This window comes from Gymnogyps californianus, chromosome 16 (assembly GCF_018139145.2).
Source record: "Gymnogyps californianus isolate 813 chromosome 16, ASM1813914v2, whole genome shotgun sequence".
In the NCBI taxonomy this organism is placed as follows: domain Eukaryota; kingdom Metazoa; phylum Chordata; class Aves; order Accipitriformes; family Cathartidae; genus Gymnogyps; species Gymnogyps californianus.
In genome coordinates, this window is record NC_059486.1 from 16,662,673 (window position 1) to 16,683,935 (window position 21,263).

Sequence of the window (21,263 nt, forward strand, 5' to 3'; positions counted from 1 at the left end):
GGGGCTTCAACAGAACAGCAGTAAAGGAAGTATATTTTTCAAACACATGGCTTACATTTCATAAGTAATAACCACCAAAACCTCTGAGGTGCTAGCTAGATACATTCTTCTTGGAACAAAGTACATCCAAGTTCTACCTCTTTTGTTATTTATCAAACATTACTCCCTTTAACATCCCTGCTTTAGAGCATGCTTATTTCACTTGAGTCCCCATTTAACAGGGGAGAGAAGAATCTTCTTTCTTTCACTGCCAACAGTGAACACTACTATGAAATGTCTAATGGAAACACAGACTTTTGAAACAAGAGGGGTGCAGAAGTAATGTCAGAAAATCCTGAACTGCAGACATGTCAGACAATCTGATAGTGCAACAGAAAAGAAAGGGATATTGTGCATTTTGAGGGCGAATATTACTACTTGTGTGAAGTTTTATATAGAGAGCTCAGGCAAATGCACCCTGGTCCTAACACACAATTCTTCCTCTCCGCATTGCTCAGGGTCTGTCTGGAGCAGACTTCCAGATTGCACTGTGATGCACTGACAGCTGACAATTAATTTGAGATACACTGACCCCATCTCACTAGCAATCAAAGAATAACAGGAATTTGTGGTCAGTCTCAAGCTTTAGTTCTCAGGCAGCAGCAAAGATGAATGAACATTACTAAAGAAATAGAAAAATCAGTCCAGCGGTCTGCTCCGAAGTGAGTCTGGAGCGAGTCAGAAATACCAAAAAACAGGTCAGCTATGAGGGAGAATGTCAAACAGTAGAAAGCTGAAGAGAGACAGCGAGGTGCTTTTAAAGGCTTCTTGCCATTTGAAGTGGGAACAAAACTGCTGAAGGATAAGAAAATTTTCATTTAAAAGGAGTTAAAAATAGTTGCTGACCTCTTGCTGTTTCTCCTGTCCTCCTTACAGCTCTGGAGCTCACCCTGCCTACAGACTGCAGACGGAGATGCAGGGCAGTCGCTGACACACAGCAGACTCGGCAGCCTTCCTGCGAACCCCCTCCGCTCCATCCTGACATGCTGTTTACAACCCCAGCAGCCCCGAGGGAGGCCTCCCCGGCACTCGCTGCCTGGGGTGAACCAGCATGCATGCTCTGCAGCTAAATTTACCAGCCTCCATTCAGCCGTGCCTCTTTCTGCAGAGCCCGAGTTGACAAGCAGCAGTTTCTTACCAGGGCAGTCGTTGCTTTCTAGAAATATTTTTGGTTTGTTTGTTTGTTTGTTTAATACACATTCCATTTTACTTACTGCTCCAGGAGCTTTAGCTGTCAGCAACACAATCAGAGCATCTGAGCCATAGTGACGTGTGCCTAGCAGAATTTTTAATTTGTATATAAACCCCCTAGAGTTTAGGGGTTTTTTTTTTCCTCATGATGGCTGTATGTGCATTACAGAATGCACTTCATACGTCTCCAAGAATTAATTTTAGGGTGAGTTCTAACTAAAAAGAATCTCTTCAGTGAGAAAAAGGAAAAAAGCATGAACTGTCAAGCACAGGAATGTGTGCTCTACTTCACAGCAATGCTACAGGCTACACTGGCAATTTGTCATGAAGGTGGAAAAGTCTCTGGTCCATCACTCGCGGGGAGCATGGCTGTGCAGGGTTATGCCGGCCGACAGCTGCTGGCTTGGATGGGTCCCTCACTTGCAGCTAGTGTCGCTATAATTGGAAGTTTCCATTACAATGGGATTGCCAAACCACACACAAGACCTGAACTCTGTCTTCTTAGAAAAGTGGCTAGTAAGGACCCTGTATCTGCTAATTCTGCGCTCTCTGAAAGCCCTGCCAAGCCCTACAGTGCCTTACTGGAGCCAACTTTGGGCCTAAGACACTCAAACCTGCCAAGCAGTGCCCAACCACAGTGCACCCTCAGCAGGAAGGAGAAGCAGGCTCCTGGGGTTCCCCATGAGGATTTCCTCCCAGCCTGTCTTACCTATTTACACTAGGTGTAGGCAGGCGTTAAACTCCCAGGTGAAGTTTCTCAAGAACGTTGTAGAAGATGACAGAGAAAACCCATAAGCAGAGCTGACCCTCACCCTGCAAAGAGGATGCACGCGCCGCCGCTAGAGCAGAAGGCCCCGCTCTCCAAGATTCACGGCGTGACCGCGGGATGGCAGGCTGACAGAGCTAACAAAGGCTCAGGCTCACAAACGTTACGCCTCCGCAACGGAGGTGACTTCTGCAGACAAGATTAAAGCGTCCAAACAGCCTTTAAAGTAACCCAAGGTAGAGCTCGTTTTCCCTCCCTCATGACAGAATCGTGACATTTTGATCTGTTCATTCAGCTGGATACAAACTGAGAAAAGACTAATTCTTGACTGAGTGACTTTACCTCTTCTAGCTAGAGATACCGCACAACAGAGACAGGACTTTGTAATTTATCCTGCCATTGCTCCGTGAGACTACAACCAGGGGCTGCGCTGCCGCTCCTGGCCTCCCACATGGGCCGGCCAGGGCTGCTGCAGAACACCGCGCCGCGCAGCTTCCCTTTGCTTCCGTGTTCACCCCGTGATCCACCAGCACGGGATGATGCCGGGGCCTGCGCCCTCCACCCCTGCGCTGGCAGGTGCGCCCCAGTGCAGCACCCGCCACGTGCAGAGCAGGGCCCTGAATGCGCCGAGCACTGGGACACCGGCAGTGAACCAAGCAGGCTGCCAAGTGCTGCAGCAGCTCCCACCCGCTGCTGCTGGCACCTGCCAGGAGCACGTCCGTCTCCTTGCAAAAGCACCAACCCCTGGGACAGAGAGAGAGCAAGGCCCGGCTTGTCTGGCTGCAGCTGGCTGCCAGCATGGCGCTGCGCAGCAGCGGGAGGCGCAGGGTGGGCCAGTGGTGCTGCCGGGCTCCCAGTACTGCTTTTTCTATCCCCTGACGTATCTGTCCCTAGACAGAACTGCTGAGTTTGCCAATTAGTATTAGTGAATTAAGGATACTCTCCCTGCTTAGGTTCATCAAAAGTGTTATACTTTGGCAACTGACTGGAAGTCGTATTAACAGCAACATCCCTTGTTTCCACCTCCCAACACACCCAGTCTCACCATCTGGGAAGACCAAGTGAAAACCACCACGCTTCAGATACAATCCCCAAGCTGCCTATTCTTGCTTTCCCACATTGACAGGGGATTTTGGTAAGTGAATCTCTACACTTGTCCATGCCAAAGGCTTACTCCTTCCATAGGTCCTATCAATAAGTCGTAGAGTGCACGGAGTGGGGGTTTGGTGAAGGAAGTCTGCCTCCTTGGAAGAGATGATGTTCCGTCCTTAACAGGAGACATGGTACTGCTGAACAGACTGGTCATGCTCTGACAGCTCCTGTGGGCAAAAGGCAAGCGAGAGGTTAGTTGCAGAAATCTGAAGTCCGCTACAGGTTGCCCTGACTTCATAACACTGACAATGAGCCAGTCCCTGTCCACCCAGAGGACTCTGTTCTGTAAGATGCTTCATGGCAGGGTTTTATTCTCCCGTTCAGCTTCACACCACAATGAACAATGACATTAATGGCAGGGTGAACCAGCTGCAGACAGCATATTACATTGCTATGGAGCCTCTCTACAAACTCAAGTGCCCGAAGTGCTGTTCACAGTTTTTACTGCATACATATGTATAGTGGTTGTGTGCAGACAAACATGAGACCCATTAACGATTGACTACAATCACAGGAAGATTTGTACTTGTGTTTTGCACCAATTAATCTAGCATGGTACCAAAAGGAAATACGACAACAGGCAAACAACAAGACATAAAGATTATGCCTGCACTTGCTGCCGCTCCTCTGAACGGCTCCATGAAGTCAGATGCAAGAGCTGACCTGGAGCCCATTTCTGACATCCCCAGACAGAGCTCTGCACGTGCTCTCCTGGCATCACCAGCCACCAAACACCGTCACTCTGAGGAGACTGAGATGGTATGGCTACAAAAAGTTATTGCCCTGTTGAGGAAATGACGTTGCCCCATTCTGGTCTCACTAATCCAGCAGCTGTGCTCCCCAGAAAGGTTATCCTTGGCTTGGTGCCATGAACAACCATTTTACGCGAAAAGGATAACTTTCCAGAAAGTTTTAACAGGTGGGCCTTAAAGAAAAGGCGGGGAGGGAAATAAGACATTGAACAGTAATGGTAGTGCAAGGTCTGAAGTGTAACCAGAGCCACCACTGGGGCTGTCCAGTAATGAACACAACAATCTCAAGCATAAAAGGCCACCCATGAGGCAACACGTGCCTCGTTGTCCTTAAGGTGCCAAACACATTCAGTGGAGGGTTCCATGAAATCCCAGTCCAGATCATACTCTGATGCTGCTGCACAGAGAAAGCCTTCCTCCATTCTTGGTCTCTATGAAGCACAGCGCTGTTTTGCCTCTCAAACACCTTCCAGTGCTATGTGCCTTTGCCAATTTACACAACAGGAAAGCAGCTATAGTTTCCTGATTCATGACCAAACTCACACGCTTTATCAGGACACTAGTCTGCAATATCCTTTTTTTAAGAACGTTTACTCTGAAGAAATGCCTTATCTCTGTTCCTTATTTTTACCTCTTGACTGGATCAATTCTTGGCTATCAACACAGAAAAGAAATAAAAGCAGAAAGTATTTGCACATCCAGGAAATCAAAAGACCACTCAGCATCCAACAGATATGTTAATCAATGAGATATATTAATAGTTGATTGCATATTTGCTATAGGCATATATATTCATACGTATGCGCATATATATGCCTATAGCAGATATATATACACACACACATATATATAAGCACAGTGTCTCTTCATACTACCAGATTAGGCCAACATGCAGGAAAAGACAAGGAGAGCAAAAATACTGCACTCAAGTGCACTCCTCCTACCACTGACAAACCACAGGCCTGAGACATACCCCTGACCTTTTCTGACACATACCAAGACAGATTCAGAAAATGTCTTTCTCTCTTCTCTTTCTCTCCTCAGTTGCTGCAATCAGTCTCCAGACTCAGCTCACATCATGTCTAAAATCTATTCTCTAAAGAAAAAACAATGCTACCACCCATGCTCCCCACTAACAAGGAATTTACATCTTATGGGCCAACAGGAGTAATTTAAGAACGCAAATGGAAGCCTGGTGTCCAACTGCCCATGCTCTCCGATGCAGAGATTTGGTGAAAGTACGAGTACGCTGCTGCTACTCGGAGCTGCTGAAAACTTGACTAGGTGACTTGTGCAATACCAAGTTCATTGCAGGATCAGCATGGACTCAGCACTGTCTGCTCCCCTCTGGACCCCTCTGCCTAGCTTCACTGCAGCAGCTGACTGAGCCAAGCACGCTTTGCAGTGCTCAGTTGTTCCGTACTTTATGTAGCATAGATTTTAAAATCAGATCAGGAAATAAAATTGTGCTTTCCCAATCTCATGCATTTCTAGTGCCCCGAACCCTGTGCTCAAAGCACATCCCTCTAGTATATCCTGTCTGATATACCAGCCTACAAGGGCAGGGATGCCCCACTGCTTATCCAGGAACCAGTGAGCATGTGGAGCTTTAGTCCAAGCACAACAGCCCTGACCTTCCCAAGAAGCAGCTGCTTGCCAGCAGGCGGCACTCGCCAGCCTCACCGTCTGTATGAAGCGATTTTAACACGCTAATTTATTGCAGGGAATAGGGGCTTGATTACTCTAATCAGCAGAGCCTCCTTCATCTTGGTTTCACAGCCAAGCAGCTCTAGATTTATTCCTTCACCACTCAGATTGCTTTTTATTAGAACAAAACCAAGGGAGTATCATAAATCTTTCACATCTCTTGCCTGTGTGTTTGTGTACACAAAGAAGAGTGAGAAAATCCATAGGGGGAGGATGGACAGAGATCTTTCATAGGAGGCAGAGCCCTGGCAGCCCACTCCCTTTTCTCCCAAACAAATGGCTCTCCAGATGGCTTGTCAGGCATCTGAGTCCAGGTGATTTCAATGTGACAAGAGGGAGACTTTTGAATCTTTCGGCCAAATGCCCCTTCTACAGAGCACCAGTGCTGGCTTCTGGGATGCTGCACTGATCATTTCTACCTTGCTCTTGCAATGTAGAGGGGTCCCCTGATTTCTGGAACAATAAAATCTCTCATCTGGAAGCCTCTGCACAGACTCCGCAGCGCTGCTTATTTATAACCCTTTGTATAAGGCAGCCTGACCTGCAGCAAGTAGAAACAGCACAAACTGGGACTCAGGACTGCCTGTGTGTATCACCATTAACTCTGCTTCCGCCCTTTGTCTTGGAGATGCAAGAACAAAGTAATGTTCCCATGACAGCCTCAGAGAAAGGGGGTGAAAGCCCGTGTCATGCAAGCCTTGAGCTCAGACTGATTTGGCCTACCACCAGCCTCACAGGGCCTGGCTCTGCTTGCCGAGCATGAACGTGGCCTGGCCGGGCAGGAAGGAGGGGTTCATACCAGAACCAGCACAGAGCTGCTCTTGCCTGGGCACTCATCAGGACTCCAGACAAGTCAAATACTGCTCATGACCAAGCACAGCCATTCGGGAGGGCTGGGAGTCAGACTTACTGCTGCAGTGGTCCGACAGCCTCAGGACAATGGATATCCATCAGGCCTGTCATTCTGCAAGCGTTCCTCCAAAAGACTCTTCCTAGAGATGCAGCCTCAAATCCACATTCAGGGCCCTGACACATTCACAATACCAAGCTGTGGGAAGCTCCAGAAAACATTCAGATATGAGCTCCCTGTGGAGGCTTTCAAGGAGCCGCAATTATCTCCAGAACCCACCAGTGGTTGAACAAAACCCACAGACCACCCAGCACTCTCTGCTTGTGTGGTCTGTACTTGGGCAGCTACAGCGCTGCACCCTGTATGGTAGAGAACCAGACAGATAAGGGACTCTCCAGCCACTGCTTTCCTATCTGCCCCCCAAAGACCTCGCTTCACCCTGGGCCAGCCAGCATCCCTGGTACACCCCCATCCCTCTGCTCTGGAGGGGGTCAGCTGCACGGTGCCCCAGGACAAGCTGTCAGGCCCCTGAGGGCATTAACAGGCTTTAAGACCCTGACCAGCCTGAACTGGGGCCTCCACCAACATGCCCTGCCCATGGGCCCAGGAGCTCCATCTAAGCTGGGGCCTGGGCCTTCATTCTCTGCTTCAGCTACGCTGCAGGTATGCTTGTCACCACTTCCATCACAGCCCTGCCTTCGCCTGCCCATGAACCCTGCCGATCCAGAGCCTGACCTGCTGACTAACATCCCCTCAGACTGCCCTCTCCCGAGGGACCTGCACAGCCATCAGCGGGCTGTGCCTGCGCCCAGTTCCCGCCACCAGACCTGATCCTGGCTTGGACACTTGCACACCTGGCTTGACCTCAGCCCTGCCTCATCACCAGGCATTTGCCTGATGATCTGGACTCTTGGCTGACTCTGGCTGCCATCCCCAGGTCTGCCCTGCTCGCCTCACCGGGTACTGTGGGACGGGGTCCTGCTGGTGTGGCCTCTGCCTCGCAGGCTCTGGTGCTGCACCTAGCTCCCGGCCCCCCATCCATTAGGGAGCAGCTGGTCCTCGCTGTGCAACGACATAAGCACAGCCAACAGGGCCAAAATCAACACAAAGGCAGGGTCCCACACCAAGAGGAGAGGGGAGATACGCTCAGACATCACATGACTGTCACCACGATGAAACCTTGAGCAAAACGAGGTGAAACAGCATCTTGGCAATAGCCACATTTTTACTGCTGCTGAGGCTCCATGTGAATTGTAACCACCTTCTGCTAGATTCCTCTGGCTGGATTCATAGAGACTTTACTCTGACTGGGGCACTGAGCTTGCTCTGGAAATCTCCAGCTATGCTTGTAGGACCGGCCATGGACCCTGAGCATGCTGACTCTGCTGGAAAAAAACAAGCTCTCTGCAATCATAAGGGGAGCTGGGAGATAGCAATGGCCTTGGCAGAAGTGAATTCGCATCTCAAGTTATATTGCTCCTTACCTCCCAATTTGCCTTTTACAAATTCTCACCATGCTGCATTGCAAAAATTGCCCTCAAGGAAGTATGTTTTACCCTTTGAGCAGTGTCAGGGCCGATTCTCATGTCTTCTGCAGGTACATGGAAGGAGGACAAACTGTATCCCCGTGACAGTAGAGAGGCCAAAGAAAAGGTGGGGGAGCTGTATTCAGGTACAGGCAGTGATCAAGTCCCTTGTTGGAGCAGAAGACGACTAGCAGGGACGAAATCAGATTTTAATCTAGAAACCGAACAAAAGACTAAGAGTCCTAAGGAGCAGAGAAAACAGAAGCTGCATAAGACATGAACAACTGGGACTATCTTGGGGGCTGTATCAGTGGCATCCACAGCTTAAGACAGCTGTTGCCCAGTACTGAGATCACCGCAGCATCCCTTCAGCGCTTCTTTCTCCTCCAAAGTTCATTTCTTCTCAGAAGTTCCCTACGCAAAAACCCCCAGATTTTTGCTTTTCTAAGCAGAACTGCCAAAAAATCATACTATTCTCTGCTTAAAAGCCAGGTTACCTGATGACAGCAGCCAGAGGGCACCCGTCTCAAACCAAGGGCTTCCTTTCAGTCACCCGCTTGCCGCCAGACATGGAGACTGGATGGCTCCAAACAGTCCCAGCATCTCCAGGGCCTCATTTTCTAACATGGGACCTTAACAGCATGTGCAATTCCTGTGCGTGAGGGAACTCGCACTGGCCCCAAGCCATGCAAACTCCCTCGAGGATCTCCAACATTCAAGCACAAGATGTGAACATGCATTCAGGCCCCACATGAGGAATGCAGGGCCTGCCTTGGCAGTAGGGAAGACAAGCTCTCATTCTCAGCTCCAAGCAGGCCCTACTTCTCTTTGTCCCCTGCAGTGCAGAAGCCAAAGCAAACAGACGCCACACCTTCAATCACTGCTTGTGAGCCACAATTTTACCATCCTCTGAAGCACTGCAGCAGCAACAATCCACTCAGCATTGACCTACAGCTACATGAACCCATTCCAGCACTAGCTGGCAGAAAAGCCATTGCACAGAGGAGGTGAGCTGGAGTCTGGAGCTGCAAGATCACAGCTTGTGCTCTAGCTAACCATTCAATTCTGTTGATTAACCAAAGTCTAAGAGCTCACAGTTCCTTGTTAAAGCTCTAGGCCAGTGCACAGAAATGCTGCCTGCTCCCATTTTATTTCTTAATCTGCTCTCTTCCATGCAGATTTTCATCTGCTTCCTTCCTGAAGCTTCAGGGCTCTTGCAAGGACGTCTCCTTGTTGTCCCAAGCTCAGCGTGCTGCATGCCGTAAGCCACACCACTCTCTACACAGCTTAATTATAAAGAGCCACACAGTATAGCAAGAGGCCAGCTAATGCTTTCTACAGTGCCCTTCTAGACTCTGTAGCCTCCAGTTTGATCACCCATGGGACTGGAGCAGACGTTAAGTACAGGAGGTATGCAAAGGCCTGGGCAGGACCACAGCATCTACCCTGAATTCAGCGCTCGGCAAGCCAGGTGCAAAACAGATGTGGCAGCGTTAGCTCTACCCTAGAGCCCCCGGTATGCCCCTGTCTGCAGGCAAAAGGTGGGCAGGCAGGCAGGCCATACAGCAGTGTCTTCTCATTCTCTTCATCTCAGTGCTCATGGCGATAACATCAAAGACATGGCTGCTTCTAGTGCTCCTCCTGATGCTCCTGTGAGGGTGCTTTTCATTAAGTGCGCAAGTTGCCCCATCCCTGAGCTTCTCCTAAAAGCTGCCAACTAGTTACCTGACAAGGCACCTGAGGCTAGCTCCTGGATGTGGGCTCAAGGTAACGCACTTGGTTCCTATGGAGCAGAAGGACACAGATGCTGCATGGTTGGCCTCTGCAGTGTTCCTGAGGATTAGCATTTCCTGGAGCAGAATCGGATCATATTTTTCCCCTGTAATCAGAGGGGCATACTCCTGTCCTTCTAAGCCTGATGAACTAGGAAAACATCGCAGCAATTCTGGGGATCTGCCTGTTTGATCCAAAACTAGCAAGTACTGGTAGCTCACCATTAATGCAGCAGCTTGAACAGATACGCATGTGGATTCTGGAAAGAAAAATAGGCCAGTTGTTGGTGCCAACAGGCAGCTCCCAGTTTGATGGGGATGCTGTTACAGCTCACAAGCTCCAGTGGTGGTTCACAACACTGCAGGCTGATCGCATTTTCTCTTCCAGCTGAGAAAGGCCTGGGGTATCCTGTGCTCACAATCCATGCTGAAGCATACATCTAGCCAGAAACCCTGGGTTGCATCATGCAGCCCCTCTCCACTGGGCGAGTGGTAACACTGGAAAAATTGTCTTCCATTTTTGTTTCAAATGCTCGCCCTAATCAGTACAGTAATGTGAAAGACTGAGACCTGAGCAAGTTGTAAGAGGCAGAAAATGAGTGGAGACTGTACAGCTAGCGCACAGTCCTGTAACTCTGGAAATGCAGCGTATTCCCAGCTAATTAGTACAACAGTTAAGATCAACAGAAACAAGTATTTCCATAATAAGTGAGTAGCAGAGAGCTCCAAGCTCCACACCTCACAGACAGCAGGGACAAAACAGAGTTGCCCTGCAATTGTTCAGATAGTTAAAAACAGTGCTTGGCCAGGAGAAGAGCAAATTCGAAATGGCTGCCCCTCAGGACAGAGTTATCAGTTAACAATTGCTGACAAGTCCTTGCTGGCTATCACCTTAAGCTATCAAATTCACCTAGAAATGCAATGAAGATGCCACCCCCTACATCTCCCAAACCAAGCTATTGAGTTCTTAAGAGAAATACATAGTCCTATCTAGGTCTCTGCCTGTGTCGGGGTCCTCCCTCCCACAAGAGGCACAATGATGCTTTCAGTCTCTGTCCTGCCTCCTTCCTACTGAAAATTTCTATTTCTAAAGAAGGAAGCAATAGGACCCCATGCCCTTCCAGGACCTGGCAGGGCTTCTTTGTCCCTCACATCCAACACCTGAGTCTGTAGAACAAAAACAACCCCCAAGAGGCCACCTCTCTGTGGAAGGCCACCAGGCACCCGAAGCTCCCAGGCTGGATGCACTTGCAACACACTAGACAGCAATGGATTCTCAATCCCATCAGGAGCAAGATGCAGAGGTCTCCTGAGGGAGGGAGAAATTCTCACTGCACCACAGGAACACGAAAGGAAAGGACAGAAGGGAAATGCCTACAGGCCCCTCTGCTCAGAAGGGGAGAGTGCTGCACAGTACTAACGTAAGACCTTATTCCTAAGAGAGATGCTTAATGTTCCCAGTACATCCATGCTGTGAAGAACGGATGGTTACTGCAACCATCAAGGACAGTATCAGTTTGCTGCTCTGTGCCCCCACAACTCAGGGCAATAGTGAGACCACGAGCAATGGCATCGGCTGCACCCTAAACTTGCAATTTAGCACGAACCCGTCACCAAGGTGTCTCATTCTGCTGGCTGACCCCCACAGCGCAGTGCTGTATTCTCACCTGTTCAAGAGGTTGTTCCTGCTGACCATCCTCAGGAAGCCAGTTGGATCAGTCATTGAGTTCAGCTTGTTATTCATCTCCTCAAACTGTTGGTCCATGATATCCCCAGCTTCACTCTCAGTCTCACTACTGGCACAGGCTCTGCAGAGGGAACAGGAGGGTGAAGGAGTCATTGATGCAAGACAGACCAACAGCTTCGTAACAAATGCTCAGCCAGTTTGAGGGAAAACGTTTTTCAGACACAACCTCAATCAAATGCTAAAGTCAAATTTTCCCTGGATTGCATCACCTCCTCCTGTTAGGCACACAAGAGTAGCAACCCCATCCCCTCCTCTTCTCCTGGGCATTCTTCACGGTTTAAAGAGTGGCACACACTGATGGAAATACAGGACCCAAATTCCCATACGCTGCAGGTACGGACTTTTGAAGCTGTAGCACAACACAGAAAAGCCAAGGTCTGCAGGAAACACCACCTCAGCCCTTGATTTGCCTAACAACATGTGTTAGTGCATCCTTTTCAGACTTCCACAATAACTCCAAGCTCTGTATGCTTCCTTCACCGGCAAAGTGCAACATAAAAAAGGGAGCTGTGTTGCTGCTCCTGTTATACAAACAGGGAAAGCACAGACAAAAAAAAATTACTCTATCAATGCCACTAAGACAGCAGCAATAAAGAGAGAAATAGAGCCCAAAACTTCTAAATTTTCCATCTCCTGACATTAATATCTAAATTATCATCTCAGTATAGATTTTCTGTCAAATTGCTGTTAGCATTTTCTCTTCTTTCTAAAAGCAGAAGGCAAACACAACTATTGTATGTACATTTTTAACAACCCCTCCCTTTAATAAATAATTTGCATATTATATGGCACATCGCAAACCTTGGAATTTGTACGCTTAAACTAAATCTGCTATGCTACCTACTGAAGCCACCTTGCATCTCATTTCTGTTTCCTTTTGGGTTCCTGACAACTTGGAGCCTTTTTTCAAGGGCAAATTTTCCAATAAAGAGCACATGAATTAAATTAACGCACAACATATACTTGTGCAGGCAACTAGAGCTGTCCCTATGTTGCTGTATGGACCACAGGATATCTTGTAAGCATACTTCCAGGTCAATATAATTTAATAACCTGAAAGAATAAGTCCTGACAAAAGCCACCCACTTCATAAACACTAAAATGGGGCTAGCTGAACAACAGCCAAGGGCTGGGGCGGGGGGAAGGAAAAAGAAAAGATTGTCAACAGCTGCCTCCTGCATGTTTTTCCTCCAGCTGCAGGCATGCTCAGTTTTGAGTCCTGGCACCGTTTTGAGTAACACTCACAATGAGTATTTGGAGCTCCTTAAAGAGGCAAAAATCTTGAGTTCATGAACCCCAGACAGCAGGCCACATGCTCTCCCTAAAGAGAAAGGACTCTGTCCCAACACAAGTTCAAGCAGTCCCTCAGTTCAACACAAGTCCCTCACACTTTATTTTTTTGCAAGTATGCGTTATTTGTCGGCTTAATTAGACCAGCTGAAAGGAACCGTTTCTAGCAGAAAGCGAAGGCGGCAGTGTGGAACTAAAGACCACCACAGCAAAATCCTGATGACACATCCCGTGACAGCATCCCTTCCTCTCCAGGAGCAGGAAACGGGAAGATGTGCCGCTCTGGAGACGCAACGGTACCTATAAACATGCTTACAGCATTATGGAAGGCAATGGCGCTTAAATTTGAACACAAAAGCACACAACTACAGTGCACTTAAGCAAGCTATAAGTGAGAAGTCAAACAAAAGTTTTCACATGTGTGCTATACATATTTAAATCCCTCTGTTCTTTGCTGGTAGACAGAGAACAGGTTCCAGGGACTGCAGATGACAGCTTCTCCTGGGGGTCTGGTGTGCTGGAGCATGGTGGCAGTCAGCAATGCTGCAGGGAAGCACTCGATCCATGTGCGGAAAGAGTTTCAAAGCAGAACATGACGTTCACCCACATGGAACAGACAAGATTTGTTTGTTTAATTCCCTGCATATAATTTTGAAGTGGGGAAAGAGCTTCTGCCTGTGATCATACCACACCAGTCCAATGATCTCAGAGACAAGCATTAAACCCAGAATCCTTAACCAAAAACATACCACTACCATCACCACAAAGAGAGGAGGAAGCTGACATCACAGTAAATTAAAAACTCGTCCCAGAACCTAAAGACTGAAGGACTCCCTTTGCCAGGAGGAGAATCTGTGGTGACAAATGGTTAATGGAACTGAAAACAGTATCTGCAAATCTGTCACACGAGGCATAACTGCAGATTTCGGATGTGTATATGCATATCTACAGGGTAAGATTCAACCATCAACATGTGGACATAGATGTTACCTTCTGAATCACGCAATCCTGATGTTTTATGAAAAGGGTAGGTGGAACCAATTCAGCCTGTTTTTTTTTCCCCCTCTTGTCCTTCCTGTCAGTATTCACACCTTGGAGGGAGCAACTCTATTCTCCCAGAAAGAACAGAGAGCTCATGGTCCGTGTGCACATACAAGACAGAACTGGATGAAGCATCAACATCCGGAACACATTTGCAAAACCCAGGAAACATGAAGGCTGGAGGGAGTAACTTTTGACATTTCCTTTAATGGGAATCACGCAACTCATTTTCAAGCAAGACCTGAAACATGTAATTTGGAAGGCGTGACTGAAGCTAACAGGAGCAGAAGTCTCAGAACAGGTTTTATGTAAGAACCCAAAAACCCTAGACACCACCACCACCACAGGTAGGCCATTTCTTAAACATACCATTTATATGTTAGCAATAATTTCATGATTATGAACATTTGGATAGCAGCACTTACGTGCTTGTAGCTTCTCAGGGCTGTAATATGAAGGAAGCTACTCCGCTGTGTCTGTCTGTTCACTTATGTTTTGAGTACTCAGCTGGCTGAGAGACCCTTTGCTCTTTCTCAGAGTACTTAATAAAAACCCTAGACTAACAAGCAGTTTGTTACTGCTCACAGTGAAATGAATAATCCAATCAGCTTGTTTCCCTTCAGAAAGCCACCTTTACAATCATAAAAGGTTGTGCACCTTTTCAGAAAGTACAAACCCAAAAGGCATGCACATGAGACACAACTGTAAATCCAGTACATACAGATGTGGGGATCACTGGAGATGAGTCGGCTGTCACTACTACTTCTGGTTTCCAACTGTCTCAACGTTATGAGTGGAGCACACACCCATCTCAGCAGCACATTTTGTTTACAGCACTCAGCGGGCACAATCCTGCCAATGCCCTTATGAGATTGGTGGGTAATTTCTCAAAATGGCAAGCTCAGATTGAGTTCAAGACAAAGAACAGGTCCTAATGTAAGTCCAACCTGATTGCTGGCCTAGGCTCACTGTGCCAGATCCACCATTTTGGCTACCAATAGCAGCAACTCAACTGCTGATGCTCAAAATCTGTTACAGATACCGCCAGTATTTCAGTAACACTTACAAGGTCTGCATTAGCCAGACTGTATCCCTGAATACCTCGTCTCACTGGATCACTAAAGCTCATCCTCCCCCCATGGCAGCACTAAATGCTCAGTGACCCTCCAAAGGAACTTCCAGACTCCAATGTCGTGCTCAGATAAACAGGATCAAACACTACGTTCACCAGAAGTTTCCAGAATAGTAGTATAGATTTTTTTCAAATTGTTTTGTATCTTGTATCATCACTTAGGGATAATCGGTGTTGTGGTTACAAAAATGTTTATAGATAGCAGTAGAATCATAGAATGGTTTGGGTTGGAAGGGACCTTAAAAATCATCTCGTTCCAACCCCCCTGCCATGGGCAGGGACACCTTCCACTAGACCAGGTTGCTCAAAGCCCCGTCCAACCTGGCCTTGAACACTGCCAGGGAGGGGGCATCCACAACCTGTTCCAGTGTCTCACCACCTTCACAGTAAAGAATTTCTAATCTAAATCTACCCTCTTTCAGTTTAAAACCATTACCCCTCGTCCTGTCACTACACTCCCTGACAAAGAGTCCCTCCCCATCTTTCCAGAAAGGAAAAGAAAATCGTTGTGCAGCTACCCCAGGGGAACAAAAACCCTCAGGAGAGAAATTAAACCTCAGAGCCCATGCCTTTATCTATCTCCTAGCTGCAAAACCACATGGATCATTCTGACATCGCTTCCCTCCTTGGAGACTAGGGCAGTGAAGCAGAGAAATTTTCTTCTAGATACACATTGTCCATCTCAACTTAGACATCTCTTTCGCCTCTTTCTTATTCACTTTCCTCTCTTGTCTGGGAGACCAAGGCATGGCTCATTTTAGGTTTTTCTGGTTGGGGGCGGGGGGCTTTACTTTCCTCCTTCTTTGCAACCTGGCCAGGTCAAATATAGCCACAAATCTGCTTTTATTCTGCTGTCCGCACCTCTTAAGAAAATGTCATGGGTTATGGACTGCGAGGTTTTAGTGCTCTGAAGCAGTGTCTCAAAGATTTTGATCTGTCTTCAGTTTGTCACTGCATGAAGACTCTGGGACGGTACAACTTGTTTAGTTCTTACAAGATTAAGTTAATTTTAATGAAAACAGGGGTGTCTAAAACAATCTCAAGGGATTGCAGAAACCCACAAGTAATTTATGTAGCAGGTGACTGGCAGTTTTGGGGGCAGATTTCCACTAAAAGATGGGAAAAAAGCATCTTGTGTTCTTTAGGAGACTGACACAACAGCCATCCTGTTAAAACAAAAAATCCAACCACCCCAAAAGACAGCAAAAAGTCCCAAGATCTCCTCTCAAGCTGGCAGCGGTCTGGACAAGCTCTTTTCTGGTAGTGCAGGTGACAAACTTCTCTATCGAAGTTGGACGTAATGCCAGTAATAGCGCTCAGGCCTGAAGGCATTATGCAAACATAGACAATTATTGGGAAATGAATTCCATTCATAAATTGCATATAAATGTTTAGCCAGCTGCCAAGAATCTTCCAAGCAGCGCACCAATATACAGATCCTTGATTTTTTTTTGGTCTTTTTTTTTATCTTAATGAGCCCCTACTTGGCTAACGACTCTGAGCTGAAATCATGCTAGGCCCAGCCAGTGTCATTCTGCAGATTTTTCTTTGACAGTTTTAAAAGTATCGCAATTCTTTTATCTCAGATGTTCCTGGACAAGCAGGAATAATGGCTGCTTTTCAGCATTTTGTACGCTTGAATGGGAACACATTATTTCTGTTCAAACTTTCTGCTATTTAAGCCCTTGCACAGCCCAGCCCGGAAACGCCAGCCGCGTTCCCCGAGCGCAGCCGGCAGATACCCAGCACTCCCCTTACAACGCACCTCAGACCCTTCCCCGAGGAACCACAGAAAAGGTGTGTGCACACACACAGCCGCTGGCCGCTCCGTGTCACGGCGGCACCATCCTGTCCCCATACCCAAACCAGAGAGGCCCCAAAGCCTTCACAGTCCTGCCAGAGAAGCCGGTTATCACAGAAGGGAAACACTTTCAGCCCAAGGGCAGTGGACAGTCCCATGCCAGAGGGCTCACGCAGTCCTCTTGACAGAGGGCAAGCTAAAGAGGCAACGCCATTTCATTGCTGCAATTGTCCCAGCTCACGTCTCGAGCAGTGGCCTAAGGCAGGAGAGCTGCTGACTCTCTCGGAGAAGCCGGACAACAGCGGCAAGGCTTGGCCAGGCCTCGGAGGTCACACACGAAGTGTGCAGTGCTGATTCCTGACTCGCAGCCCAGGGCTCACACTAAGCAGCTTGGCAGCGGCTCTTCGAAACAATTCTTCAAGCTGGCCTGAGCCCAGAATCAGGCTCCAGGAGCAGGAGGCCAGGCTGGGGACCCCAGCGTGTGCATTCCCTGGACTAGCAATGCCAGAGCACTGAGAAGCAAAGATAAGCCTGGCACTGCGCACCACCGATTTATTAGACAGAGACACCTTTTCCCAAACCTTCACAAATCCAGTATTTTTTCTGGTACAGGGAAGAAAGAAGCGGGGGGGGGGGGGGGGGGGCAGAACTTTCTCTCCACTTCCCTAAAGAAAGGTAAAACCAGTAGAATGTGTCACCACAACCTGAGCCCATCCTGCCTTGCAAACCCTTCAGGACACATTCAGCATCCCAGCATAGACACGCATTCTTTAATTTACTTTGAAATCAGTGAAAATTACAAAAGCCACCTACCAGGCCTGAGTCCAGAACCTCTGATGGCTTCCAACTCCCTTCCAGCATCCAATGCTCTCGTGAAGGAAAAAGCACAGAGGGACTCACCGCCTGTGCTGAGCACACATGTCCGCAGCGCTCTCAGAGCTTCAAACCCAACAAGCTGACTGGAACCAATTTCATTACTGGTACTGGGGACATAACACAACCAAGTGTCATGTTCCCAGTACCCCAAGGGAAGAATTAATTTGTCTGTGAGAGACTGGAGCAAGCCCTGGGGAAAGCAACTAGGAAATCTGGTACCATTCTGCATAGCTGAAACACCTAATGGGAAACTTCAGGCCTGGGCTTATGTTCTTATTTCGATCTGATGGAAAACTCCCATCTTGTCAGATTGAAGTGTAAGCATCAAGGGGAGGAATCCGAGGACACCGCTGGTGAGCGGACTACAAAGCACAGCTTCGTTTTACTGCTTTCCTTCTGCACAACAATGCTCTAACTCACGCCACTGCAGCGTCAGCTATGCAACTACATTTGCTGCTTATGGTAGCTATTACAAAAGATGAACAAGGATTAATTAGGAGAGCTGAACAGCTTCCCAGTTGCCCACAGAACCCTGAGCACAAATCGATTCGAGGACCAATGCCATCATTTCCTCTTTTTTGGCCAACATCATTACCTGGAACACCAGGTTCGGGTGGGCACTGCCCCTGCAGACTGCGGGTCACACACAGAGCGATCCGCAGGGCGGTAGCTGCGGTAGCAGGTAGGTAACACAGGCTGCTAATGGCTCGTGGGGGCTGGGGCGGCACCGTTAGTGCTTTCACCATCAAAACTGGGTGAGGAAAAGGACATTTGTCCACAGCCTCGGGGACTCAAGAGTGTTTCACTCACCATCTTGGTGCTGCAGAAAAACGCAAAATGGTTTAAAAAAAAAAAAAAAAAAAAGACTGAAACACAGTATAACCTAAAAGAGCCAGTGGCTCCACACGCACCAGTTTTGGGGGGTGGTTAACAGATCAGCCAACACATACATTTAAGTCCCCCTTTCACTAGTAGTAAACTAGACCTGCAAACTGCCGGTGTGTTACTAACCCACCTGAAGTAAAGCAATTTATGACTACATAGCAAGGTTCGCTCATAACAGTAAGCTGAACTGTCGCCACATCCTTTACCCTGTACGCTTCATTCACAAAGAACATACAAGGACAGGGATGTCCCCAACTCTGCTTTTCACATGGAAGCATTCAGAGAAAAAATACTTGTAAATATCAGCATAGAAACTATATTCATGCTCTTCCAATCAATAAATCAAATTAAATACCATGACAGATCATGAGATTGAGTACAAATAAGCAAAAAAACCTGACTTGTGATAAATCCATAGGATAAAAAAAATGAGGAAACAGTTGTGGGACCTGAGTAATGGATTGGAGTAAGGTTCCTCTCTCTCTGCTGAAATTCATCAGATGGATTAATTCACTGTAAATTATTTACTCAGCTATAGCCACAAGGGAACATATTTGGAGGGGGGGTGGAATTCCTATGGTATTTGCAGTTTTTCGTAAGTAAACCTTTGAAAGGGAATTAATTACACAGGAAACTGTAAGTAGGATCAAATCTGCCCATATACAGTCAGACATGGCACCTGCCTCCTCATCCAATCCATAGATTCATTACCCAGCCTGTGGGTTCAAACCTTATCTGCATGTGCATATAGAGTTACTTGGCAAAAAACCAGCCATGGATACAAAAATGAAGCAATTTTTTTGTTGCTGCAGTGAGAATTTGCCCCTACTCTGACTCTCAGTTCTCAGACTTCTCGGCCCATTCGCTCATCCCAGACTGGTATAAATTGCTTTCAGGTGGGAGAGCGGGAACCAGGACGTTAGACCTCCCCCTCCCCAACTTACCGGGTGTAGTAGGAATCCACCCCCAGAGCCTCCCGCACACTTGAGATGTACTGTTCCAGCGCAGAGTTTGTTATTGTTTGCAGGGTCACGCTGTTGGCTTCATGGAAGTCCCCGGCATTTTCTGTCAGGCTGTCACCCAGATAATACTCATGAAATTTCAGAATTCCTGCAAGGCAGCAGAATCACGAGATTATTTCTGGCAGGGCAGGAACAGTGCTACCAGCAACTGTCTAGGAAGGAGGCACAGCCCCTAGCATTTGGCATTTCCAGTACAACTGGGGCAATGCATTCCGTGCCATGTCTCCACAGGGCTTTTCCAGCATTCTGTATTACAGCCTTGCTTTTAAAATCTGGTTTTGTACTTTGCAGATGATGGCTCAAAGGTACAAAGGCAGAGCAGTGCTTTTATGAGATGCTCAGAATGCATTTGCTATTGCAGCACTCTCATATAAATTATAAAACAGATCTTTCATACAAGCACCTACCAGAGTAATTCGCATTTCAATAGATGCACATGAAAAATACCTATTAATAGCCTCTGATCACATAAATTGAACACACAAGGCTCAAACGCTGAACAAGAGTGTTATTACTACAGCAGAACCTCCTCACATCACACAAAGATTTTTCATTTCATTCATATGCATGAAAATACATTATATACAAAGAAAGAAAAAGATGGATTAATGCATAGTAAAATATTAAAAGATAGGATTTCACAATGGGTAAACCAGATAAAGGACACTCGCTGTTTTGTTAAGAATTCAACTATTACTGCAGATAAAACCTTCCTCCACTCAAACTGGCATAACCTTCCTGATACAATTAATACTACAGCATGTGATCAACAGTAAAAGGCTGCTCTGGGTGCCCTGTTTGCCTTGACAGCATAAATTATTAAACCAGTTGAGGAGTGGAGGAATAAAGAATAAAGCAACTCCTTCTGCAGCAACAGCAGCAAATACAGAATCAGCGAAGAGGCTCTAAGGGTACCATCTCAGTGGGATAACGAGGACCCTGGGCTGCCACTGAAGCTACTCTTTCCGTCAGCAGTAACAAAACAAGGAGAGGTCACCGTGGCTGGGCTGGAGTCACTACTGAAGAGCTCTGCAGCAAAGCTGCTCAAGTGGAACCCTTGAAGCAGCACAGTCCCTCTCCTTCCCAGCAACTGACAGTGCCTTCAAGGAGGCAGTCACAAACCCACGTACCTGAAGAGTGCAACTGCTTTTCTACAAGACCCAGTCTGGGCAAGGAGGAGACTGGTCATGAAGCCTAGTGGCAAACCCTACACTTCTGATCCATATAATTTTAGTAAGCTCAGCTTGATATTAATACTATAGAATTACTGGTGTTTTATTGTGCAAACTACAGGCCTGAAGAGCCAATTAGTGACTGGATGCATAGCAGGACAACACCATCTTACACTTATACACGCAACATTGCAAAACGCCCCCAAAAAGTGTATCTTCCAATCACTGTCATCCCATATGAAGTCAGGCATGTGTGAATGTTTGCTTCCCTTCCCGAAGCATTTCTGGTGTAATCTAAATATAGTGCTTTTTATCTCTTTAGCTTTGTCATGGTAAAAGGCTGCAATTATTAAATTATGTCCAGAAAGAACTCATGAAAATTTACAGTCATCGCTTTATTAGATAATGAACAACAGCTGTCTGCAAAAAGCAATCCTCTTCAAATTAATCCTCCTTGCTCCTCTGTGATAAGTGTTTCCACATTCAGATGAGGAGAATTCAGAGGATCAGGCAGTTCAATGGCATATCAGGAAGCAGGCACG

The 21,263-nt window shown here is 47.3% G+C and overlaps 1 protein-coding gene across 1 annotated transcript in view; it reads right to left on the reverse strand.

The window, feature by feature from the left end:
- Positions 1-21,263, reverse strand: part of TTC28 (tetratricopeptide repeat domain 28) — a 132,824-nt gene that overhangs the window by 17,386 nt on the left and 94,175 nt on the right. The window contains exons 11-13 of the mRNA XM_050906812.1: positions 19,472-19,637; positions 11,423-11,563; positions 3,171-3,315 (exon numbers count right to left, since the gene is read on the reverse strand). Of these exons, the coding sequence (XP_050762769.1) occupies positions 3,171-3,315; positions 11,423-11,563; positions 19,472-19,637 (452 nt within the window). The remainder of the gene's footprint in view (positions 1-3,170; positions 3,316-11,422; positions 11,564-19,471; positions 19,638-21,263) is intronic.